Source organism: Macrobrachium rosenbergii, chromosome 1, assembly GCF_040412425.1.
Source record: "Macrobrachium rosenbergii isolate ZJJX-2024 chromosome 1, ASM4041242v1, whole genome shotgun sequence".
Lineage (NCBI taxonomy): Eukaryota > Metazoa > Arthropoda > Malacostraca > Decapoda > Palaemonidae > Macrobrachium > Macrobrachium rosenbergii.
Window position 1 is genome coordinate 56,580,013 of NC_089741.1, and position 22,647 is coordinate 56,602,659.

At 38.9% G+C, this 22,647-nt stretch overlaps 1 protein-coding gene across 1 annotated transcript in view; it reads left to right on the forward strand.

Annotated features, from left to right (window-relative positions):
• Trxr1 (Thioredoxin reductase 1) overlaps nt 1-22,647 on the forward strand; it is an 84,520-nt gene that overhangs the window by 52,412 nt on the left and 9,461 nt on the right. The window contains exons 6-8 of the mRNA XM_067104096.1: nt 16,063-16,296; nt 20,671-20,787; nt 22,350-22,499. Coding sequence (XP_066960197.1) covers nt 16,063-16,296; nt 20,671-20,787; nt 22,350-22,499 — 501 coding nt within the window. The remainder of the gene's footprint in view (nt 1-16,062; nt 16,297-20,670; nt 20,788-22,349; nt 22,500-22,647) is intronic.

The following is a 22,647-nucleotide window of genomic DNA, read 5'->3' on the forward strand; positions in this document are numbered from 1 at the left end:
AAAGATCAACTCCTCCCATATGCCTGTTGTAGTGTCCGATGACAGTAGGGCGCTGGACCGCGAAACTCCTCAAACGTAACTTCGGCCCCTGCGGCGTGTCTTCTTCCGCTGGGTGATCTCTTCTTGGATGGGCTCATGACTTGTCGTAATCATGGGCACGACTGGGACCCCCCCTTCCAACAGATGGCTAAGACATCTCCCCTTCCGCCGCCACTGTCTCTCTCCCTCTTGCAAGATGTTGCGGGTGGCTAGCAAACCTCTTGAGGACATTCGGGGCCCCATGCACCAACCGAAGGGTACCACTGGCGTGCACACCTGCTTCATACAGTTCCTGGGCCAGGGATGCGAGTTATAATAATTATCCATAAACAGGTGGCATCCTGGTTACGAAGCGATTCACAAGACCCGAAGACAGTGTCACGCGCCAGCGTGGGAAAGACGCCAGAATACACCAAAAGTCCACGGCGATACCCAGTGTTGGCTTCCGTAATAAAAAATAACTTTACACCATATTTCTTTGGCTTCTTCGGTTGTACACTTTTTTTATACTTAGAGCCCTTTGTATGGCATCATACCCTCATCAAAGAAAGGTTCTTGAGAAGGAACCACGAGAGTCTGGCACCGTTCGAATGAACTCCAACACTGGGCGGACTAAGATGAGGCGGTCGGGATTATTCGGGGTATAGCCCCTTCGGTTGAAGGCATTGGCCTGTCCAACGCCAGGAAACTATCACGGGACATAATGCCAGCCACATTGGGCGTGCCTTTTAAAAAATTCCGCCTCAATATTGCCTGGCGTCGGCAGCAGGCATCATTCCAAAGAATATGTGGAGCCCCAAAAAATGCGCCATGTCGTTGAGGTTGCAGCCCGCCAGCGGTCGCGACAGCGTCGTCTGCAATTCCTCACGGCAGTACAGCGCAATCTGCCGTCGCCGCAACCAGGAATTCCAGCAATTCCCGCGTCAGGAAAAGCTGAATGAACCCCAGTGCGTGAGGGCAGGGGCGGTCAGTCCAGGTACTGCCGTGAATGGGTGCATGTTAGGTGGGGTGGGGTCCTCCAACCACCCCTCATCACTTTGGACGACGGCCTTCACCCGAGCTGCCGCGGCGTTCGCGACCTTCACGGGTTTGCGCTCATGCCACCGGCAACGTGCGTCTCGCACTCCCACACTCCCAGCTGGGCCGTCTCCTTCACTTTCGCCATCACTTTCAATATCGTCCCCACCAGCCACAATCGGGGCATCCTCCTCCTCCTCCATCTCACTTTCTTCCTCATAAGCACTAAAACCACTGAATTCTAGTTCGCTTTCCTCCTGTGGATCCCGTACGGACATTGGGGGCAAATACTTGTCATCGCTGACATCAGGCGTGATGTCCTCATCGCTAGATGACCAGCTACCACCGAAATCAGGACTTCCCACCTGCTCTCGATCGAGCTCAACAAGTACTGCGTCTATGTCCTTCTGTTGGAGGCCTCCCAAATGTTTTCGGATGCCCCTCAGGACACCCGATGCTTCCTAGGGAGTCGTAAAGGAACGGGATGTGGTCCTTGGTCGCCATAGGTCACCGTGGCGAACAACACGCGCTGAGAAGCTGGGTCACTTTGGTTGCTGGGTCCTTCTCAGCATCCCATCTAAAACTAGCCTCACCACGCTCACTTCCGACAGGCAGTATCGCCTTTCACGGTCCTGGCCTTTGTGACATCTCTGCAAGCGTTCTGTTGCAGCACCGAATGCGCTAACACTTCATAAAAGTTCAACAAAACACGTCACGTCAAAATATTGCTCCAGAAGGTGCTGCTCTGATGCTCTCTGATGCGAGAAGGGGAAATTCGTGCATGCGGCGTCTGGGTGACGCTCAGAAACAAAACAACAGCTGGATCCGTGAACTCCAGCATCCACGTAGCGCGGATTTGAAATCTTCCGCAAACTAGGCCTATAATTATTTTTCGAATATTTAAAAAAGCATTTTCAGTCGATGTTTGCAACGTCCACTCGGCATTCGACAAACAATTTTGGACGACATTTAAAACGTCCAACAGGCGTTTAAGGGTTAAGTAAGCTGTTCCTTTGAAGGTTAGAAGTTTGCTCAAAACCTTCAAAATCTGGGACAGTGGAGGAAAAAGATATCGTCCTCCCTTTGTTCCAGTCTTTAGGAAGGCATCTCTTGCTGTTGATTGACTGTCCAGGTTTGGAGACGTATATTAGGAGTTTGTGATTCTTGTATGTGGCGAACAGGTCCACTTCCGGTTGTGGAAGCATGCTGGCTATTGTTTGAAAAGAGTGGTTGTCCAACATCCACTCTGTTGAGGCTGTCGTTTTCCTCAATAAGAGAGTCTGCTATTACAATGCAACCCTGTGAGGTGAATTACAGACATGTGCCACTTCCTTGCTTGCGCCATCCGAAGGATGGCTCACATTATCGTATTCAGAGGAGGTGAACGTGATGGTGACCTCTTGATGTAGGATAATGTAGTTATGTTGTCTCTCTCTTCTGGAGGTTTGAGTTTTTTTTGAGACAAAGAGACAGCCATCAGCTCCAGCAAATTGATATAAGAATTCCTCAGAATAGCTGATCAACTACCTGCTACCTGACGATCCTCCTCCCAACCTGTCAACGAGGAATCTGTGTGTATTGTCACTCATACAGACAGAGGAGCAGAGGAGTCAGGGTGACCTGTTTCGCCAGAGATTCCTTCCAGATCCAAGGCCGAAGTATCTCCCCAACTTTTTTAATCTTTAGATGAGATTGGGCTTGCATCTTTTTTCTTGCATGCGATAGCCAGAATTTCACATTTTTAGTTGCGATCTAAGTATTGGATCTGTTACTGATGTGAACTGCAGCAGGCCCATCATACGTCCTGATTGCCATCTGGAAACTCTGGGCTGTGCAAGGAACTTTTTGAAGACTTGCCTTATTCCATTTTGAGTATGATGGGGAGAGACAACAGGCCATGAAGAATATCCCAACACAGTCCCAGCCACTGAAAGAGTGCTGGGTGTGAGGTGGGATGTTTTCAGATTTATTATAAAACCTTTTGACTGTAGTCTGTTAACCATTGCTCTTAGGTTTTTCAAGCACACTTTTTTTGTAGGTCCCCAGATCAACCAGTTGTCTAGGTAGGCTATTAGTCGCATTCCTTTTTGTTTGAGTTCCCGAACGAATACCAATGCTAATTTTGTAAAATATTCTTTAGCCAATGGTTAGCCCAAAGGGCATGGCTTTGAATTTGTTAAGTATCTTTTCTCTATCTAGAACCTTAGGAAAGGGCAGAGGGGAATGGCTATAGGGATGTGCCAGTATGCATCTTGCAGATCTATAGAAACTGTCCAAGTCCCTTTTGGAATGATTCAATGTACTTAGGCAACAGTAATTATCCGAAACTTTTGGCAAACAATGTGCTTGTTCAATGTTGGTTGGTTGAGGATCACTCTCCTTTTTGGAGGAATACTTTTTGAGAACACTGAAGAGACATACTTGGTGGCGAAAATAAGCTCGTTTCTCTTTGGGCCCCATTAACAGGGCTTTTCTGTACATAAATAAATAATGCTGTCCCCCCACAGGGAAAAACTTCCATTGTCTGTGATGTCTTTGAAGTTGACCCCCAACCATACAATTCCTCTTGGTACCTGCCTTCGCCTGTGATAGACATTCCAGTTGTTGCTTTTCTTTTTTCCTCCCTATAAGATGGTTTTTGGACCTTGTGAAAAAGGATGTCCTTGCTGTTGTTGTTGTCCCTTTGTAGGGAATTGTCCTTTTTGACCACCTACCTGTTTTTTAAGGAAAACTTTTGGGGTGACCGAAGGCTTATATGATTTTTGATCAAAGTGAGCCTTTTTTGGGGTTGGCTAAAGGGAAATTTTGGGTTCTTTGTTTCTTAATTAGTGCAGCAGATAATTGCATATTTCATAGAATCGTTCAGATAGTGAAACAAGCATGAAATTTTGCACAAGTGCTCTTTAAAAGTTCCTCTATCAGAAAAGGAGGCGCTGGCTAAAAATTTAATATATGCAAGCCAAATTCCAAGATGGCGGCCAGTATCGACAGATTTTGGCTAATTTTTCACTAGAATGGCATGTATTTGCTTCTAGCAATATGGTAAAAGCTCTTCCATACTATTTCTTGTGAATATTATGTTTCTGTAGCTTCCCAGTACAGTTTACCTTTAAATATGGGGGGCTATATGGCTGCCAAGAAAAAGGTAGAAACAATAATAATTATAATGAGAAATAATGCCCGTTCAACAATTATCGTTTTAAGCATGGATCTTGGTTTCTGTGGTTTTAGATCCTAATGAGCTATCTCTTTGAATAACTCATCAATTTTGAAGGAAAATTAATAAATGTAAAAGAGTGTATATCTGCACACAACCAGGGCACACTGGTGACATCACTGCTGTGTAACTCAGCATGTGGGTTCAGTGCCAGCTAATCCAGCTTTACTAATCCTGTAGTCTTAGACTAGTAGTTGTAGTATAGTTTAGTTTAGTGTCCCAAATGCTTTCTAACAGCCCCAGACCAGCTATAGTTAGACAGCCGCACCTGAATAGACAAGGATGTGCCAGCCGGGAGAGCCGAGCCAAGGGTATAGGGGGGTACATGATGGTTCATGTACTTACGGATGGTGGGCCAGATCACACGGGACTTAAATGGCACTGGATGAATGATCGGGCTAGGTGTAGGGAGACCGAACCTAGTTGAATCCCATACAGGAATGTGTGCTTTGTTTAAGGTGGTAAAAGGATAACTTTCGGCCTTAATCAAAAGTGAAATCATGGCAGAATGTGATGCCAATCCAATATTGAGCAGTAGAAAAACAAACTGGAGTTTGTGTTGTCTTTGTCAAGAAGGACAAAAGAGGTGAGCACTTGACATCACCTCCAAGTCATCATGTCCTAGACCATGATGGTACACAATGCTGGCAAGTGAACATTCCATGTTCAGTGAAATTAATGAAATGCCACTGATAATGGATCCAGCAAGGCTGGATGAAGGTGATGGCATAGAGGCCACTCTCCGGAAAATGCAGCAAAATACCATGTGAACTGTCGCTTGTTGTTTAACAACATAAACTGGACCGTGCAAGAAAGCGACAATCCAATGACCAGACCAGGCAACACTGAGACTAGTCAGGCAACTGCGCTGAACCAGTCATGACAATGAAGTTTGTATTTTCTGTGAGAAAGTGGCACCTGCATCGATCTCAGACAGGTTGGGGTACTAAGGCCTTGGACTTGAAATTGCGTGAATGTGCAGAGGATACTTAGTGATGGCAAGCTCCTACTGGGCTGACTGGTGGGGATGTCATTGCACAGGGAGTTCACGTATCACCATGCCTGTCTTTGTGCCTCTACAACAGAAAAGGTCCACCTGAGGAGCCTTGAGAAAGACCAAGGTAGCACTGAGTCAGAATCAGATGTGTATCCACTAGTTCTGTCAGAACTGATGACGCCATTGTTGAAAACAACCTTTGTTCAGATGATCCAGTCACATTTCTGCTGGCAGATATTTGCCACCTCTACCAACAACGCCTGGAACAATTAGGTGTAGAGTCACCAAGTGTAAATTCCATGAGACTCAAAGACAAACTTCTGGCAGAAATTCCAGAACTTGAGGCTCATAAATCTGGCAGAGATGTATTACTTGCATTTTCAAAAGGATGTGGGAAAAGCACTTGCTCAATCATCTGATCTTTCAGAGGCAGTTATCATTGCAAGCAGCAAATATTCTCAAAGTCTATACTTGATCATCAGTCACGGCTTGATGGCACATTTTCTGGAGGCTTGTGTACGAAATTCTGTGCCTCCCTCTGCTCCAGTTTAGGATGTATTGAGCATGGGGCTGACATCAAGTCACAGTTACTGATTTGGAGCATCAAAGTCAGACCAGGCCATTGCACAGCTCATGCAGTTCAACTGCTACTCGATACAAAGAGGGAGCAACAACTCATAGACACTCCAAAGACAGAGAAACACCATTCCCAGTCTACATGGGACTCTCAGTTATGCCAAAACCAGGAAGAGAAACCTGTTGAAATGCTACATCAGTATGGCCTCAGTATCTCTTATGACAGAGTACTGGAGGTCTCTGCACAGTTAGGAGATGCCACAGTTAGCAAATATGTGGAGGAGGGTGTGGTCTGTCCCCAGTACTGCAAAAAGGGTTGTTCACCACTGCAGTGATGGACAACATCGACCACAACCCATCTGCAACTACTGCCACTACCTCCTTCCATGGAACTAGCATCTCCATATTTTCAGCACCACCAAGGAGAACACTGGACAGGAAAGACAGCAACTAAAGTTTGCACCGAGAGAAAGTGAGGTCGGTGCCTGAATTTGCCGGACACATTCACAAACATCTCACCAGCTTCCTTTCAAACAAAGAACCCCAGCACCAAACACTGCAATACCAAAGCCACCCACAGATATCTTGGGGCTGGCTTGCACTGGAGTATCAGTGGCAGACAAGGTCATAGTCACCCAGGAAATAGATGATGCAGTGAATCTGACGTGGTCAGCTCATCACGCTTCAATGAAGAGAAGCCCAGAATTTGAAGTAACCATAACTTCATTGCTTCCTCTCCCGCGTGATCAGGCTCATTCTGTTGCTACGATCAAACACGTGATGCAGAAAGTGCAGGATGTCACTGATTTTCTGAACCCTGGCCAGATACCATAATCGCAGCTGATCAGCCAATCTATGCCGTGAGCAAAGCAGGTGGCAGTGGCAGTGGCCTGATCAGTATGGCAAAGACAAGTATCTGGTAATGTTTGGTGGTTGGGCACATTGAGATGGCAGCACGACATCTCTTGGTACTCTTCTTCATGGCAGTGGCTTGACAGGAGCTCTGGTGGAGGCAGGAGTTGCTTCATCTGGAACTGCAGAATCCTTCCTGTCAGCTGCAAGTGTAACCAGGACACGCAGATGCACCAGGTTACAGCCCTAGTTTGCACTAAACTCCTGAGGACAGCATACACTGACTACTGTGCTGAGAAAGCAAAACAACAATGAGCAGGCATTAGAGTTTGAGTGAGGTGTGACTTTCGAAGACAGCAGAGTCCACAGTTCCACTTCTGGCACATGGTGTTGTCTATGGAACTTGTGATATTCCCTACTGATCAGGTCCTTCCGTGAGGCCAATTTTGTCCTCTACTGTCAGGCATTGCATGAGCTGATACCTACTTCTTTCCAACAATACAAACTATGCTCGTTGGCTGCCTATTCACCTTCAGGGACATGCTTACCCTAGAGAGTTCACACCCAGAGTTGCACAAGGAGTCCAAGGCTGGCAACTTTGTTGTGCACAAGACCAGTCGCCTTTCTCAGCAATGGCTCTTGACCAAGCTCATGAGCAGACCAATGCCTTTATAAAGGCTGATGGTGAGCCATTGGGCTGACTGAAGATCCACAGCACCCAGAAGATGGATGGTGGCTCGCCCAGAGATCATCCGCTGGTGTCTGCATTACCAAAACAGAGGTTCAAAGTAAGGAGTCTAATGAGCAGACAACACACCATGAACAAACACCTCATGCGCAGAAGACATTCTGGAGAGAGTCAGCAAGCTGTCATTGGCTTTGCAAACACTTGGGAAGTCCTTTTTCAGGAAGAGAGCCAGGATCTGTATTCCATTGACAACAAAGACATTGCCCACCCCAGCTCAGCAGAACTTCTACAGACACACCTGACAGAGGCCGCACTAAATTTCAGAAGTTTTCAGACTCTTTGGCAACAATGCAGTCTCTTCTATGAGCCGATAAAGAAGAACAGAACTGACTTCTTCAGGCAAGAAGCTGCTCCTGTAGAACAGCCAAAGCAGAAACTTTGAAGGAGGATTGCCAGCTTTTCTCAAAGCTATTTATATCCTGTCAGAGCCGTGAATGTGATCTGCAGGAATTCTTCCAGCACCAGAATCAAACATTCCCAGCTTCCCTTAGTGAGGGTGGTAGGCTGTACACATGTCAGAAGTCTCAGCTGACCTCGGTCCTGAGAGTCATGTTACACACTAGAAGACAAAGAACCAAAGACTGATGTCCTCATTGTAGATGGATCAGCTTTGATCCATGCTGCCACCAAAGAAAGGAAAGACCTTTGAGGGCTATGCACTTTGCTACTTCTGCCTGTGATACAATCCTACAGCAGCAAGCACATCATCACATCTTGTATTTGATGTATACAATACATCCAGCCTCAAAGCTGAGACCAGGCTCCAACGTGGTCAAGGAGGAAGGCGCAGACAGACAAGAACACAACCCATCCAACTGGCTAATTTCCTAAGACACGATGCCAACAAGACAGAGTTGTTCCAGTTCCTGGCAGACAAAGCTGCCCAGATGTCTGCCACAAATGTTGTCATTGCCACGAAGGGTCTGCTGTCCCCAGCACTCATGAGGCTAGTCTTCAGGGACTGGAAAAGTGCTCTCATGAGGAAGCTGACACCGCATCTTTCTCCATGCCAAATATGCCACAGAACATGGAGCCAAGACCATCACGGTTAAAGCAAATGACACAGATGTTCTTGTTGTCACAGTCAGTGCTTTCTCCACCTCCACAATCTAGGCCAGAGAAGATAAGTGGGTGGCATTTGGCCAAGGCCAGAGCCTGCGCTGGATTGCTGTGCATGACCTGTGCAACCTCTGGGCCAGGAGAAGGTGAATGGCATGCTCTTCTTCCATGCTCACAGGCTGTGATACAGTGTCAGCCTTCCGGAGCAAGGGCAAGAAGACCGCCTGGCAGACATGGAACATCTTTCCAGAGGCCTCCACTGTGTTCTCCAAACTGAGTCACTACCCTCTCAGAGTGGAAGAGAGTGACCTGAAGGTCCTGAGAGGTTTGTCATACTTATGTATGAAAGATCCAGCACTGCTATAATTGTGGATGAGGCTAGACTTGATATGTTTGCCAGAAAAACAAAGGGCATAAGGAGGCCATTCCACCAACCAGGAAGCCTCCAACACACCAAGCGTAAGGCGCATCAGGCTGGCTGTGTGGGGCAGGCCACCCAGTGTCAGCCACAGCCAGAGAACCCTGCTGGAGTGGGGATGGCAAAAGTCTGGTGAAGTATGGCAAGTCCTCTGACAACCAACTCGCCCTTAGCCAAGAGTTGCCAACAGCTTACCAAATGTGGATGCAAAGCAGGCTGTTGGAAAGGTGCAAGTGCTACAAGCTGGTCTTCTGCACAGCTCTGTGCACTTGCAAATGTGAAGTCTAGATAAATATTGCCCTCTCTTTCAGTAGATAATCTAGCTTGAGCATCCAACGTGTCATGCTATGCCTACCTTCTTATCTCGAATTTTTCAAAGGTGTAGGTTGAGAGACCTATACATAGATTGGTCATGCTTAGTCCCATTTTCTTCTTTTTCTTTTTATGGTTACAGTCTTAGACACAATGTTGTATGTGACCATACCATTACTATTTCAGTTGAAAATAGCATATTAGTTAAACTGTCTGATCACATGAATATACCATTAAATAAAAACAGTTGGTCTTCTGTTCTAGCGCTGTGGATAGAAAAACTTTTATGGCAACCATTTTGTACGCCATCTGGTTACAATTCATTTAGTAAGGGTTTTCAATAAATGTGTGGTATGGAACATTTTTATAACCTAAAAGTCGAGGTTTAAAAAAAAAAACTGGCATATTCTCCATCCAATAGATGCTCCCAAACCAGTGATTAACATAGATGGCGCTATTTTGAAAAATAGCCATCTTGATTTTCAGGTGGCCAGCGCTCTTTTCTAAGAGAGCGAGTCTTAGGGAATGTTTGTGCCAAATTTCATGCTTGGTTCACTATCTGAACGATTTTTACAGCAATCTGCTGCACTAAATTCCCTTTTCCCCAGAAGAGCATACACTGTACAATTCTGTTGGCGGGCATGCTCTTTGAGTTGAGCCACAACAGACTCCTCAAACAGATCCTTAAAGAAGGGGTTAGAATGTATTAATGCAGTGACATTGGAGAATGATTTGATGGAACCCTCCAATGCTTCATTCACTTCCCATTGGGTCTTCATAAGACTTTTGGCCTCAACAGCAAAAATTATCCTGGAATCTTCTGGAAGCCTTTTTGTGGCAACTTCCAACAAGGTGGTAGAGGTTATAATACTAAGGAGTTGGAGCCCAACGTAAATTTCTGACGAGGCTGTCCCCTCTGAGAGTCTTCTTATAGGGGTCCCAAACTGCTGAGTAGCTATATCTAGGGAGCTGTTTCCTTTCAAAAGGGAGTTGTAGTGTTGCCCATTCCTTGGTGGAATTTCCTGAAACTGGGGTGACTGTGGCAGATGGTTTTAATTCTGCCATTGTCCCTTGTTTTTAGTAACTACAAATTCTGAAAATCTGTCTTCACATGATTAATAATTTTGAAAGTGAAGGGACAAAGGCTGGGGCTACATAGTGAGCAACTTGGGTCTTATTAAAAATGAAAGTAGAGATCCATTTTTCGTTGACTGGTAAAGATTTTGCCCATTCCTTGGTGGAATTTCCCAAAACTGGGATGACCATGGCAGATGGTTTTAATTCTGTCATTGTCTCTTGTATTTAGTCACTACAAATTCTGAAAATCTGTCTTCACATGATTAATATTTTTTAAAGTGAAGGGACAGAAGGCTAGGGCTACTTGGTGATGAACTGGGGTGTTATTCAAAATGGAAGTTGATCCATTTTTCATTGACCTAGTAAAGGGTGATTCCTATAGATTTTAATGCTATAGGCACAAGTAAGAAAACCATTTCTGTTAGTGGTCTTCCATGTCTGGTGAAGATGGTACCAGGTGCCATTCTGTATTAGGGAATGCTGGCGTTTGTAAATTCTACATGTACAACTTTGATCATTAATTCTCATTAATTACATACTTGCCATGGAGAGAGAAAATGCACATTGAGGCGTCTCGCCAAGGATTATCAGTATCATCAGGGGTGAGTATTGGAGCCCCTATTGTGTTTTGATCCGAAGTTCTGTATTCTGAACTGACCCTTCTGTTGTTTCCAGTCGAAATTTTAACATTAGACCTTGTTTGTGCAGCATTTGTATCCACACTTACTTTTTCTTTACAAGATGTAGTACTTTTACACTTTGGGGTGTACATGACTGACTGACTTTCCTTTTCTGAATCATGCTTCATGTCCCTTATATAGTGCCACTCTGTGGCAAGGGCATCTTTGACAGTGTTGTACTCGATTTCCTTACGGAATTGATCAAATGCCGCAAACTGTGTACAGTAAACCCCCGTATTTGCGGGGGATGCGTACCACACACACACTGCGAATAGCTAAAACCCACAAATACTTAGAACCCTTCTAAAAACACTTAGGACTGCTTATTTTGGTAGTTCTAACAGGCACAATAAAATAGCAAAGGCCTATTCTTATAATCCAGATTTTACAAGCTATGTAAACTGTCAAATAGATATTGAACCCGTAGTCTGTGTCACTTTTTATTATTTTCTTTCACTCAATTTTGAGTAAAGCAAGATCTAATCATAGCGTTGAGTTCCATCAAAATAGAAATGTCAGTATTTTAACTATTTTTACCAGTGCATTGTATTAATGAAAAAGAACTGATAATTCTACTAGGTACACTATAGTTAAGTATTTTGTTATGATTTATAAATTAAGAAGTTTTAATTGAAAAATTTGAGAACTTACTGTACTGCTTATATTTGAAGTACTGGATTAGTAGAACACCTCCAGTATTGTATAACTGCAGTATATGGTAATGTAAAAAAGTCTTTTCCATAAGATTTACTCGAAGGTGTGCAAAAATTTACTTACCATTATGCAGGCGATTAATAATTTAAACCAGAAAAATTCTGGACTCTATAATGAAAATTTATTATATTGCAAGTAAGGTCATTGCCATCTTCAGTTATCACAGTAGGGTGATTATCAGTTGTTTTACCCGCTGATATTGGTGCATAAACACCCCAGTAAAACCTGTGAATGGTGTTTTCAATAAAGTTAGGTTAACACTATAGGTAGTTTATAAATTATGCAAGATGGTTAACCCTTTAACGCCAAAGCCCTATTTACAAAAACGTCTCCTGTATGCCGGCGGCGTTTGGTGAGTTAGCGCCGAAGCGGAAAAAAAGTTTTTTTCAAAAAATCACAGCACGCTTAGTTTTTAAGATTAATAGTTCATTTTGAAACCCTTTTTTTGTCATTGCCTGAAGTTTAGTATGCAACCATCAGAAATGAAAAAAAATATCATTATCATATATAAATATTGGAATATATGACAGCGAAAAGAAAAATTCGTATATAATTGTATACAAATCGCGCTTGTAAGCAAAAACAGTTAAAGCTAATGAGTTAATTTTTTTTTAGTTGTATTGTACACTAAATTACGATGATTTTGGTATATAACAAATTTTAAAACGATCAAAGCAACACAGAAAAATATTATCACAAAATGATGCATGAATTATGAATCGCTACGGATCGTAAAAAATGTTTTTTTAAAAAATTCACCATAAATCGAAATATTGTACTAGAGACTTCCTGTTTGTTGAAAAATGAAGCTAATTGATTGAATATTACTAGACTGTAAGTGTTTTAGTTATTAATTGCAGTTTTAAACCATTTCGGTCAAGTTAAAGTTGACAAAGTCGCATCTTTTCTATTTATCGGATTTATATGGAAATATTTCAAAAGTGATAAAAGCTACAACCATGAGTTATTATTTTATTGTATTGTACATGAAATTGCACACATTTTCATATAAAAACTTTATGTAACGATTTAATATAAAGCGGTGCAAATATTACGCACAACGAGGCAAAGAATTTCCAAATGTTCAAGGCCGAGCTACCACGCAGACGAAGGAAAATGTTTTTTTTTTTAAATTCACCATAAATCGAACATTGTGCTAGGAACTTCCAATTTATTGAAAAATGAAGTTAAACGATTGAATATTACTAGAATGTAAGAGTTTTAGCTTACAGTTGCGTTTTTTACCATTTGGTCGAGTTAAAGTTTTGAAGGTTGAAATTTTGGCAGTTATCGTGATTTATGTGAAAAATATTTCAAAACTGATAAAAGCCACAACCACGAGCTATTTTCTGTTGTATTCTACTAATGAAATTGCGCATATTTCCATATATAAAACTTTATGTAACGACTAATGTAAACGATGCAAACATTACGACAACGTGTGTAAAGAATTTCTGGAGATGTTCGCTGAGTTACACACAAGAGACGTAAGGAAAAAATTTTTTTTTTTTTTTTTTTTTTTTTTTTTTTTTTTTTTTTCAGAAATTATCAGAAATTCACCATAAATCGAAGGATTGTGCTAGAGACTTCCAGTTTGTTGCAAAATGAAGGTACATGATTGAATATTACTAGAATGTGAGAGTTTTTAGCTTATAATTGCGTTTTTACCATTTCGTCGAGTTAAAGTTGACTGAAGGTTGAAATTTTGCAGTTATCGTGATTTATATGAAAATATTTCAAAACTGATAAAAGCTTACAACCATGAGTTATTTTCTGTTGTATTCTACATGAAATTGCACACATTTCCATATATAAAACTTTTTATGTAACATTCAATATAAAACAGTGCAAACATTCATTAACGTTGTGAAAGAATTTCTGGCGCGTGGACGCAGGAAAAAGTTTTTTTCAAAATTCACCATAAATCGAAATATTGTGTTAGAGACTTCAATTGGTTGCAAAATGAAGGTAAATGATTGAATATTACTAGATCGTAAGAGTTTTAGCTTAAAATTGCGTTTTTGACCATTCGGTCAAGTCAAAGTTGACTGAAGGTTGAAATTTTGGCAGTTATCGTGATTTATATGAAAATATTTCAAACTGATAAAAGCTACAACCATGCGTTGTATTTTGCTGTATTGTACATGAAATTGCGACATTTTCATATATGAAACTTTTAACGCTAATATAGAACAGTGCAAAAAATTAATACGACAAAATGACGAAAGAATTTATGAAATTTTCGGCTGAGTTGTCGCCGATGCGAAGAAAAAAAGTTTTTACTAGAATGTAAGAGTTTTAGCTACAATTGCTTTTTTGACCATTTCGGTTGAGTCAAAGTTGACCGAAGGTTGAAATTTTTTGTAGTCGATATACGGCACGCCCACTCGGCACCCAACAGACAATTTTAGTCGACGTATGGTACGTCCAATAGGCGTTTAAGGGTTAATTGAACGTACAATGTTCATTGAAATTTTATATTTAGAATTTTAAGAATTCAAATATGTAAAATGTCATCATATAAGACTTGTAAATTGATGACCTTGAATTAGATTTATGAAGGTACAGTACAGTATTAACATGGTACTGGATATAACTTGGCTACTTGTCAATAACCTGGCTACTTGTCATCTCATCAAATGTGTAAATGATGACAGTGAATTAGATTTTATGAATGTACAGTAGTATGTGGTAAAATTGTCTAAAAAGTAAATGGCATTCTGCATAGCTCTGAGGTAGTCTGTGTTTTGATGGAGAAAGGTGAACATACTTGACAATATCAGTGGTTTATTATTATTAACTTGTAATATGAGTGCACCAAACTTAGTTGTCCATCTGCTCAACAGTGATGCTAGATGCGCTAATGTTAGGAAAACCATTCGACACTGCCATACAACAGCCATCATTACATAATTTGTTCTCTATTTTGTATAATTAGTAAGGATTTTATTGTTTATTGCAATGCAGTGATGAGTTTCTTTTGGATGATAGTGAAACTTCATTTCAATTTGTTGAAATAATCATTGCTAAAATTAGTTAAAATTAGGTTTGAAAACCATTGCCACCCAATTAGCAGGAAGTGGTTGGTAGTGACATTTCAGTGGACCGAGTGGCTACTGCAAAGCTGCAAGAGATTGTCTGTGACTTTACATGAGTGTCTGCATCATCTGGTTTCAAGCATTTGTGTAAAAAAAAAAAAAAAAAAAAATAACTGGACTTTGTGAATGCCCTGCTGACAAGCAAGGGAGTTTTGTGCTGCCTTGCCTTTGTAATGGCTCATGTCAGTTAGCATTTTTTATGTAAATTTTCACTTTTGGCCAGTTTTTGTGAATATTTCTCTTATTTTTATATATCTTGTGAAAGATTGTGGAACTCTTAGTTCATGTCTTGAGCCTTATGTATATACAGGATTCTTGGTACTTTCATTTTGATAAGAATGTAGAATGTATGTACAAGACTCTTGTTACTTTCATTTTAATAAGACAAAAGTATAAATTTCTTACCTGATATTTGTGTCTAGTTACTGTTGCAGATTGTCATAATGAAGATTTTCATGAGAAAAGTACAAGTAAAAATATAGTATTAAAACATTTATTAGAACTTACATAGGATATTAGTACTTAAAACATTTATTAATTAGAACTTGCATAGAATATTAGTACATTTTGAAATGGGTAGGTGAATCAAAGTTGAGTCATTAGAATACTGTCAATACTTTACTTTCACTTGAAAGTTAAGTACTAAAATCATGCCATTATGAGGGAGTTGTTTCATGAGCTATAAAAAGTTTTGGACCACAGAGTTATAAATACCATCACAGAAAAACTTAATTATTCCATGGACCCAGCTAATTCCAATGATTAATCAAATATTAAAATGTTTCTATGTTGATATCAAATTCATTTAGATTCAAAGGCCTTAAGGGGAACAGTGCTGTCAGTTCACTGCATGTGGTGCACTGTAGGCATTATTAAAGGGTTTTTGCAGTGTCCCTTCAGCCCCCAGCTACATCCTGTTTTTAGGCTTTGACTTTAACTCAATTCCTGCTTCCTTCTTTCAGTCTTGCTGTCTAACACCTCTATTACTCCTTAGTGCAACTGTGGGGTTGTCTTCCAGTTCCACCTTCAAAGCAGTTTGTTGTAAATCCTCGATATCTTTATTGTGCTGTCCAACACTCCAAATCAATTTTTTTACTCTCTTAAATGCTGAATTGGTAAAAGTCTCTCAGTGCTTGGCTTGGATTGACAGTCTAAATCTCAAAAATCACAATCATATTTTGTTATAAAATGTTTGTTGATGACCCATGATTTTTACAAATATTTGCTTTCTACCTTATCATGTCTTTCTTATTTTCAGACTGTTGATCGCAGAGGGAAAGAGAAGACCATCACATCTGATAACTTTCTCATAGCCACAGGTGGACGGCCGAGGTATCCAGATATTCCAGGTGCTAAGGAATATTGCATCACTTCGGATGATCTCTTTTCTTTACCTTATGCCCCTGGCAAGACACTTTTGGTGGGGGCATCATACATTGCTCTGGAATGCGCTGGCTTTTTAGCAGGACTAGGCTATGACACCACTGTCATGGTAAGATTGGAGACCATTTTATATTTCAGTCCCTAGTAGAGAAGATTGATCAAGACATGTTACTTTATTGGTGTTTGTTGTGCATAGTTTTTTGAGAGGGGTAGGTTAAGTAATGCATTATTAAAAGTGCTGTGCAAGGAAATATACAGTGAAAAAATTGAGATTGGTACTGGATAAATTACAATGTATGGTCAAATTGTCTGTTCATGATATACAATGCGTCACCGACTTATGGCAACAGTGTCTCACAGCAGATTCAACCTTTCAGTGCCTTTTCAATGCCGTTAACGGCATTTTACAGCCCATAACTTGATATAGTATCAAGTTAGGGTGCCGTAAGCGCCATTAAAGGCAAAAAACCAACTTCCGGTGGATATCAACTTATAGCATGGCGCTGGAACAGATCCCCTGCCGTAAGTCGGTTACACACTGTATAACCTTTGATTTATGACAATATTGAGTTACCTCATGGTTCTCAGTCCCTAACCCTGTTGTAATTCAAAGGGATATACTTGCATGTGCAATTTAAATTGAAAGCATGTAAAAATATGTAGACAGCAGTGTCATTTAGAAGAATAAAGCATTTTTGCCTTGTCGCCCTATAAAGTTATTTGTAAAGATTAAGACTGTACTTTGATTTAAAGCATTAGGAAAAAGATTTAAGCTATAGCAAAGGAAGAAATAATGCCATTTACAGTAAACCCCCGGATTCGCGTTCTCATGATTTGCGGACACTGTATTCACGGGTTTCTCTTTGGAATGTATCTACCAATTATTTGCGGAAAATTCGCCCATTCGCGGTATTTTTTCACTGAGAAATATTCACTAATACTGTATTTTCGTCTCATTTTCATGACTCAATGCACTTTTTGTGATAAAACTATTAAAATACTTGGGTAATGCTTGAGTTACGATAACTCGCCTTACGATAATTCGATTTTGCAATAGGGTAAGCAATTAATACCGATACCATGATATTATTTGTAAAATATTTTTAAAATTTGCGAGGGCACAGGCAGTAGTGTAATCAGGCAGTGATAGAGACCAAATTACAATAGACAACTTTTCCTCCATCTCTTTACCCCATCTAGTTAAAAAAGTAGAAGAGAATGATAAAAGTATTGTTAGTAACGTTATACTCTTGCGTAAATGCGTACAGCCATAAATAACCGACCATCGTAAGGTAATAAACAATTACCGTACGTTATGGCACAATTGACGTTAAGTAGAATAGGACTGATATATTTTTACATTATACCCTTATTCGGTATGAATAAAAGATCAGCAAGGAAATATACTGCTAAATTTATGCTGCAAGTTGTAGCTGAAGCTGAGAAAACAATGTTCAGGCTGCTAATGACTATACTGTAAATTACCGTGCATCGATCGTAATTAAAATGGGAGAGAAAGTATTTTAATCAAGCAAATGAGATACAATATGGTAAACTCCCCATTCTCGGGATGCTGCCCCGTGAATAGCTAAAGCCTGTGAATACTTAGAACCCATCTAAAAACACTTAAAACTGCCTATTTTGATAGTTCAAACACACAAAACAAACTAAAAATGCTTATACAGGTATTATCCTGCTTACGATGGGGTTAGGTTCCAAAAAACCCATTGTTTGTTAGAAGAAACATAAGAAATACCAAAACGTATCTCGAACATAGCCTAGCCTACACTAGGGTATTCGGTGCCATGTACTGTATACATACTGTATATGGTAGCCTAGCCTACACTATAAAATATGCTCTTTACATACACGGTATAGTAATTATTAATATCAGCTAATTCTGGAGGTTCATGCAAAGTGACTTATGATAATTCAATACAAAGAGAAATTGAATAACAAACAAGAATTAGCTTAGCCTACACTATGGTATATTGTTTACATACACGTAGCGTAGCCTACATTATACTCTCCTCTATATCCACAAGTGAGGTGGCTTCATACTTACAGTTGTTGGCATAAGTGAGGAAGGATGAGTGGTTGATGTGATTATAGTTATCCATTGTCTGCTTTTAGTTTAAAGAACAAACCCATTTTTGGTTTGCTGCTTTATTCCTTCATCTCAGTTACTTGGCTTGTCAGATTCCGTTACTTGTAAATTAGTCAAACAAAAATATGCCAAAGGTAATCTCAAGCTTTGGAAAATTTAACATGGAGAAGCTTGTGACTTTCTCATTGTCACTGTGAGGCTCGTCTAGATTGCTATTTAGAACATATCCCATGATCTCCACCACTGTCATTAGATGGTCTCCAGAGTAGCCTTCATTACATTTAAGCCGAGGACTGCTCTATTCAGTTTGCACTGATGTTTCTAGATCTCCATCAGATATATTATTTACTGTCGTATTGCCTGATAAATCATTTCTCGTTACAAAACAGTGGTTCTCTGTGCAGTAAAGTTAGCAGCTGAAATCATCAAAAATAACAGTAGAAATTTGTAATATTCATCAACGTACTTGCTACCTAAGCCATTCAAAACTGTTGTTCCAAAAACATTTTGTTACAACAAACCACACTCAGGCATAAAGGGAAGCAAAACTCTAAGTGGTAAAAGCTGCAACTACTTTGACCAGACCAAAAGCAACTATTCTCCCCCAGTGACTTCAATATTTTAAAATCCATCATCTGTAATAAATGGTAGATCTTATTGAATAATGAATGTAATGAACCAAAACTGATCATTTGGCTTTCATCATGGACACCATGATGAAGTAATTTCATCTCTACTTGGTTGCATTTGTTTGACTCAAATATTTGATGAACATCCCACGTCAATAGCCCACTCGACCCAGTGCTGATATGTAGAGATTGAAGGTCAGTACTAAAAGTTCAACTTATTTCATGTGAATGGGTGGACTTTTATTTACCAGCAAATGCTGCCATCAGCATTTGTACCACACCTGAAAATATCTGCTTGTTGATCTTAAGTCTGAGATAAAATAAAGATATTGAGGCCTACATATCTGTGGACTCCAGTATTCTTTTGTTAAGATTGTAAGGTATAAACCTGGCAACAGCAGTTCTGTGGCTTCGGTGATTATAGTTTGCAGCATAAATAGTGCAGCAGTTTGTTCATTTGGGGTACACTAGTCCACCTTTCTCTTAATTTATCAAATTAAGCTTTTCACTAATAATGTATGCTTTTACATTTAGGACCCATATTTTTGTAAATTTCACCATCTTAATTAAAATTTTTACAGTATGACTAGATTTGCTTAGGCTATTTTTAGTAGTTTTGAAATGCACCTTAGCATAGGCCCTTTTATAATTGTATAAAACTTGTTTGTATTTGTTAATATTTTATTACATGGTCTTTACAACCTGATTTAAATCTTCTGTTGTAGGATTTGCTTAAGTATCGACTTATAATACAAGGTAGTTCTTTACCCAGTAATGCATATGTATTCCCAGCAGAAATGTCTGCAATGTGGTCACCAGTCGAGATTGTTAAGAACAAGCTGTCACAGAAATTTGTAATTTTTAGTGACTAGAAGTGTTTTTAAGGCCCTTTAGAATTGTCCTAAAAATCTTTTGACCAAAAAAAGTAAGTTTTCATTCCACAAATTTCATGAAAGTGGTATAAATGTTGAAATAAGTGTTGGGCCTGCACACTTCGTCATTTTAGGCATTAGAAGAAATGAAGGTGTTGATCTGGTAGTCAAGTATTTCTGTTCTTGGTAGTGATTTGCTATTCTCTTTAAAACCCATTATCTTTAGTAAATGGAAAATTTTAATTCAATAATGAATCTGACAATAACAAATTAACACATTAAAACCAATTGTTGGATTGTGGTACTCTTCATTCCAAAGAGAATGGCACATGGAAGTACAGTAATATTCAGCCTTTGAGTTGGTTACACTTGTCTGACTCATGGATATTTGTTGGCTAACAAACAGAACTCAGTCCCTGACTGCAGAGAATGGGAAACAACTCTTGCAGGCAAATATCTTGAATGGTTGTCCAACTTTGAAACAAACACGTATATCAAGTATTGGAAGCAAAACTTTGAAAGAAATGTTATGAGAAGTCTCATCTTTTTTTAGTTTAAATAGTTGGAACATATTGAAAAATAAATTTCATAAGCTGATTAAACAATTTGCATATTACATTATTGTTATTATTATTATTATTATTATTATTATTATTATTATTATTATTATTATTATTAAGATATTTTAATGTTTTAAGGGTTTTTAGAAATAAATTAAAATTTTATCGGGAAATTTTAGTTATACTAAATTGTATGTTTTTTCCTAAATTTCTTAGACAACTAAGAATCAGAAAGTATGTACACTATAGTTCTTCATGAAATCTAGATCTTGTAGGATTTATTATATTAGTTTTAATTAATTTATATTTTATCAGGTAAGATCCATATTGCTTCGTGGCTTTGATCAACATATCGCAGAACGAATTGGAACGTACATGGAGCAACATGGGGTCAAGTTCATTCGTGGTGCAGTGCCTACTTCAATTGAACAGGTAATTTTTCTTCTTTATGAATTGCATAATCATAATCAGTTTACATCTGTTTTATATGTTATTCAGTTTCTGTAGAAAAGGTCAATTACTGGTGTCAGGGTTTTAGGTGCCTGTCCATAATTTAAAGCTAATTGAAAACCTTGCTCAAAATTATTTCTTTTAATGAAAACCATCCTCAAAATGTAAGGTAGAGGCCCTAATTTTGTGAGTTTCTTGTGAGCTTTAAAAGTATAAATGTTAAAAACACGAATAATTTTTGTTGTATTCTTTGCTCCTCCCTACTTACATATGGGAAGAGGAATTAGAGGATTTATAAAATTAATAGGCATAATTTCCAAGTGAATCTATAATGTCGAGTTGCATATGAAAGGAAAGATTATACTAATTTGAGTAAACATTTGTAGGGAATGTCTTTTGTGTCTGGCATTTGAGACAAACCTTAAAAGGTTAGACGTATTTTTTACTTATACTCTTTATCAGAAATGGTAAATTCAGAGATAAATGGGTTTGTTAATGGATATTACCATATAGCAACATTTTTTATGGGAATTTTTCCTCTTATTTCTTTATCTCTAACTTATTTTAGATATAATTGCAAAATGTTGAAAATGAAAGGACAAAAGAGAAAGAATAAGAATAACAATTAATGAAAGCATATTCATAATAAACCAAATAATACAGTATTACAGATGTGAGAAATTTGGTAATATCTTGGTTACCAACCCTATCAGAGTAAAGTATTCTATGTCATTTGTCTGGTTAAACTACTTAACAATAATTATGTTCCATTTTAATATTTAATTTAAGAGCAAATTCTTTGGGCAGCTGTATGAGAGCTTAGCAGTGTAGCTTTTCTTGGCGAGATTACCTTATGGTGATTGGTAAAAACAGTGCATGCAAATAAGACTGTAAGTGGGAAATGAGCATAAGTATTTTTTCTCAATAAGGTGGCTGCTTTTCACATGTCAAAAACATATCTCTCCATTAGCCATGCATGTTGCACATGAAAGTAAAATGGCACATTTCTCTTGTAATACATAAAGATATGCCACTGAAAATTTGGATGGCAAAAGTAAATGAATATACAGAACCATGTGGCTGTATAAGAATAGATATAAAAATATAAAATTATCTGTAAAACTTCCCTTGCACAAAATTCCATTCTGATCTAGAACCATTGATTAGAAGTGGCATAGCATTCTTGCCACCTTGCATTTAAAAGGGTTATGCATTTCTTTTTTAATATTTAGAGATATGTACTTGTTTAACAAAATAAGAAATATAGAAAATCATGTTAGCCTACCCTTTTTGGGTTGCCTAATACACAGCAGTAGTCATTGATTTAAATACAATGTGTACCGAAAACCTGCTAATATTTCTGTTTACATATATTTTTATTTTGGTCCAAGCAATAGAATTTAAAAAATCACTTTTCTCATCTGTGTTTTTAAGGTACTACTTGTACTTTTTTTCAGTATATAATATATATTCTTGTAAAATTTTGTTGGGAGTATGTAAAATGGTTTTTTAATTCTAGAACTTATAACCTGTATGTCTTACAGATTGAAGAGGGTTCCCCTGGTCTGTACAGAGTTACGGGTAAAACAACAGAAGGGGAAGAAATTGTGGACGAGTATAACACCATTATCCTTGCTGTTGGGCGTGATCCCTGCACTTCTGGAATTGGCTTAGAAAATATAAATGTAGAATTAGCAGAAGTATGTAAATTATATATATATATATATATATATATATATATATATATATATATATATATATATATATATATATATATATATATTTTTTTTTTTTTTTTTTTTTTTTTTTTTTTTTTTTTTTTTTTTTTTAAATCTGTTCAGT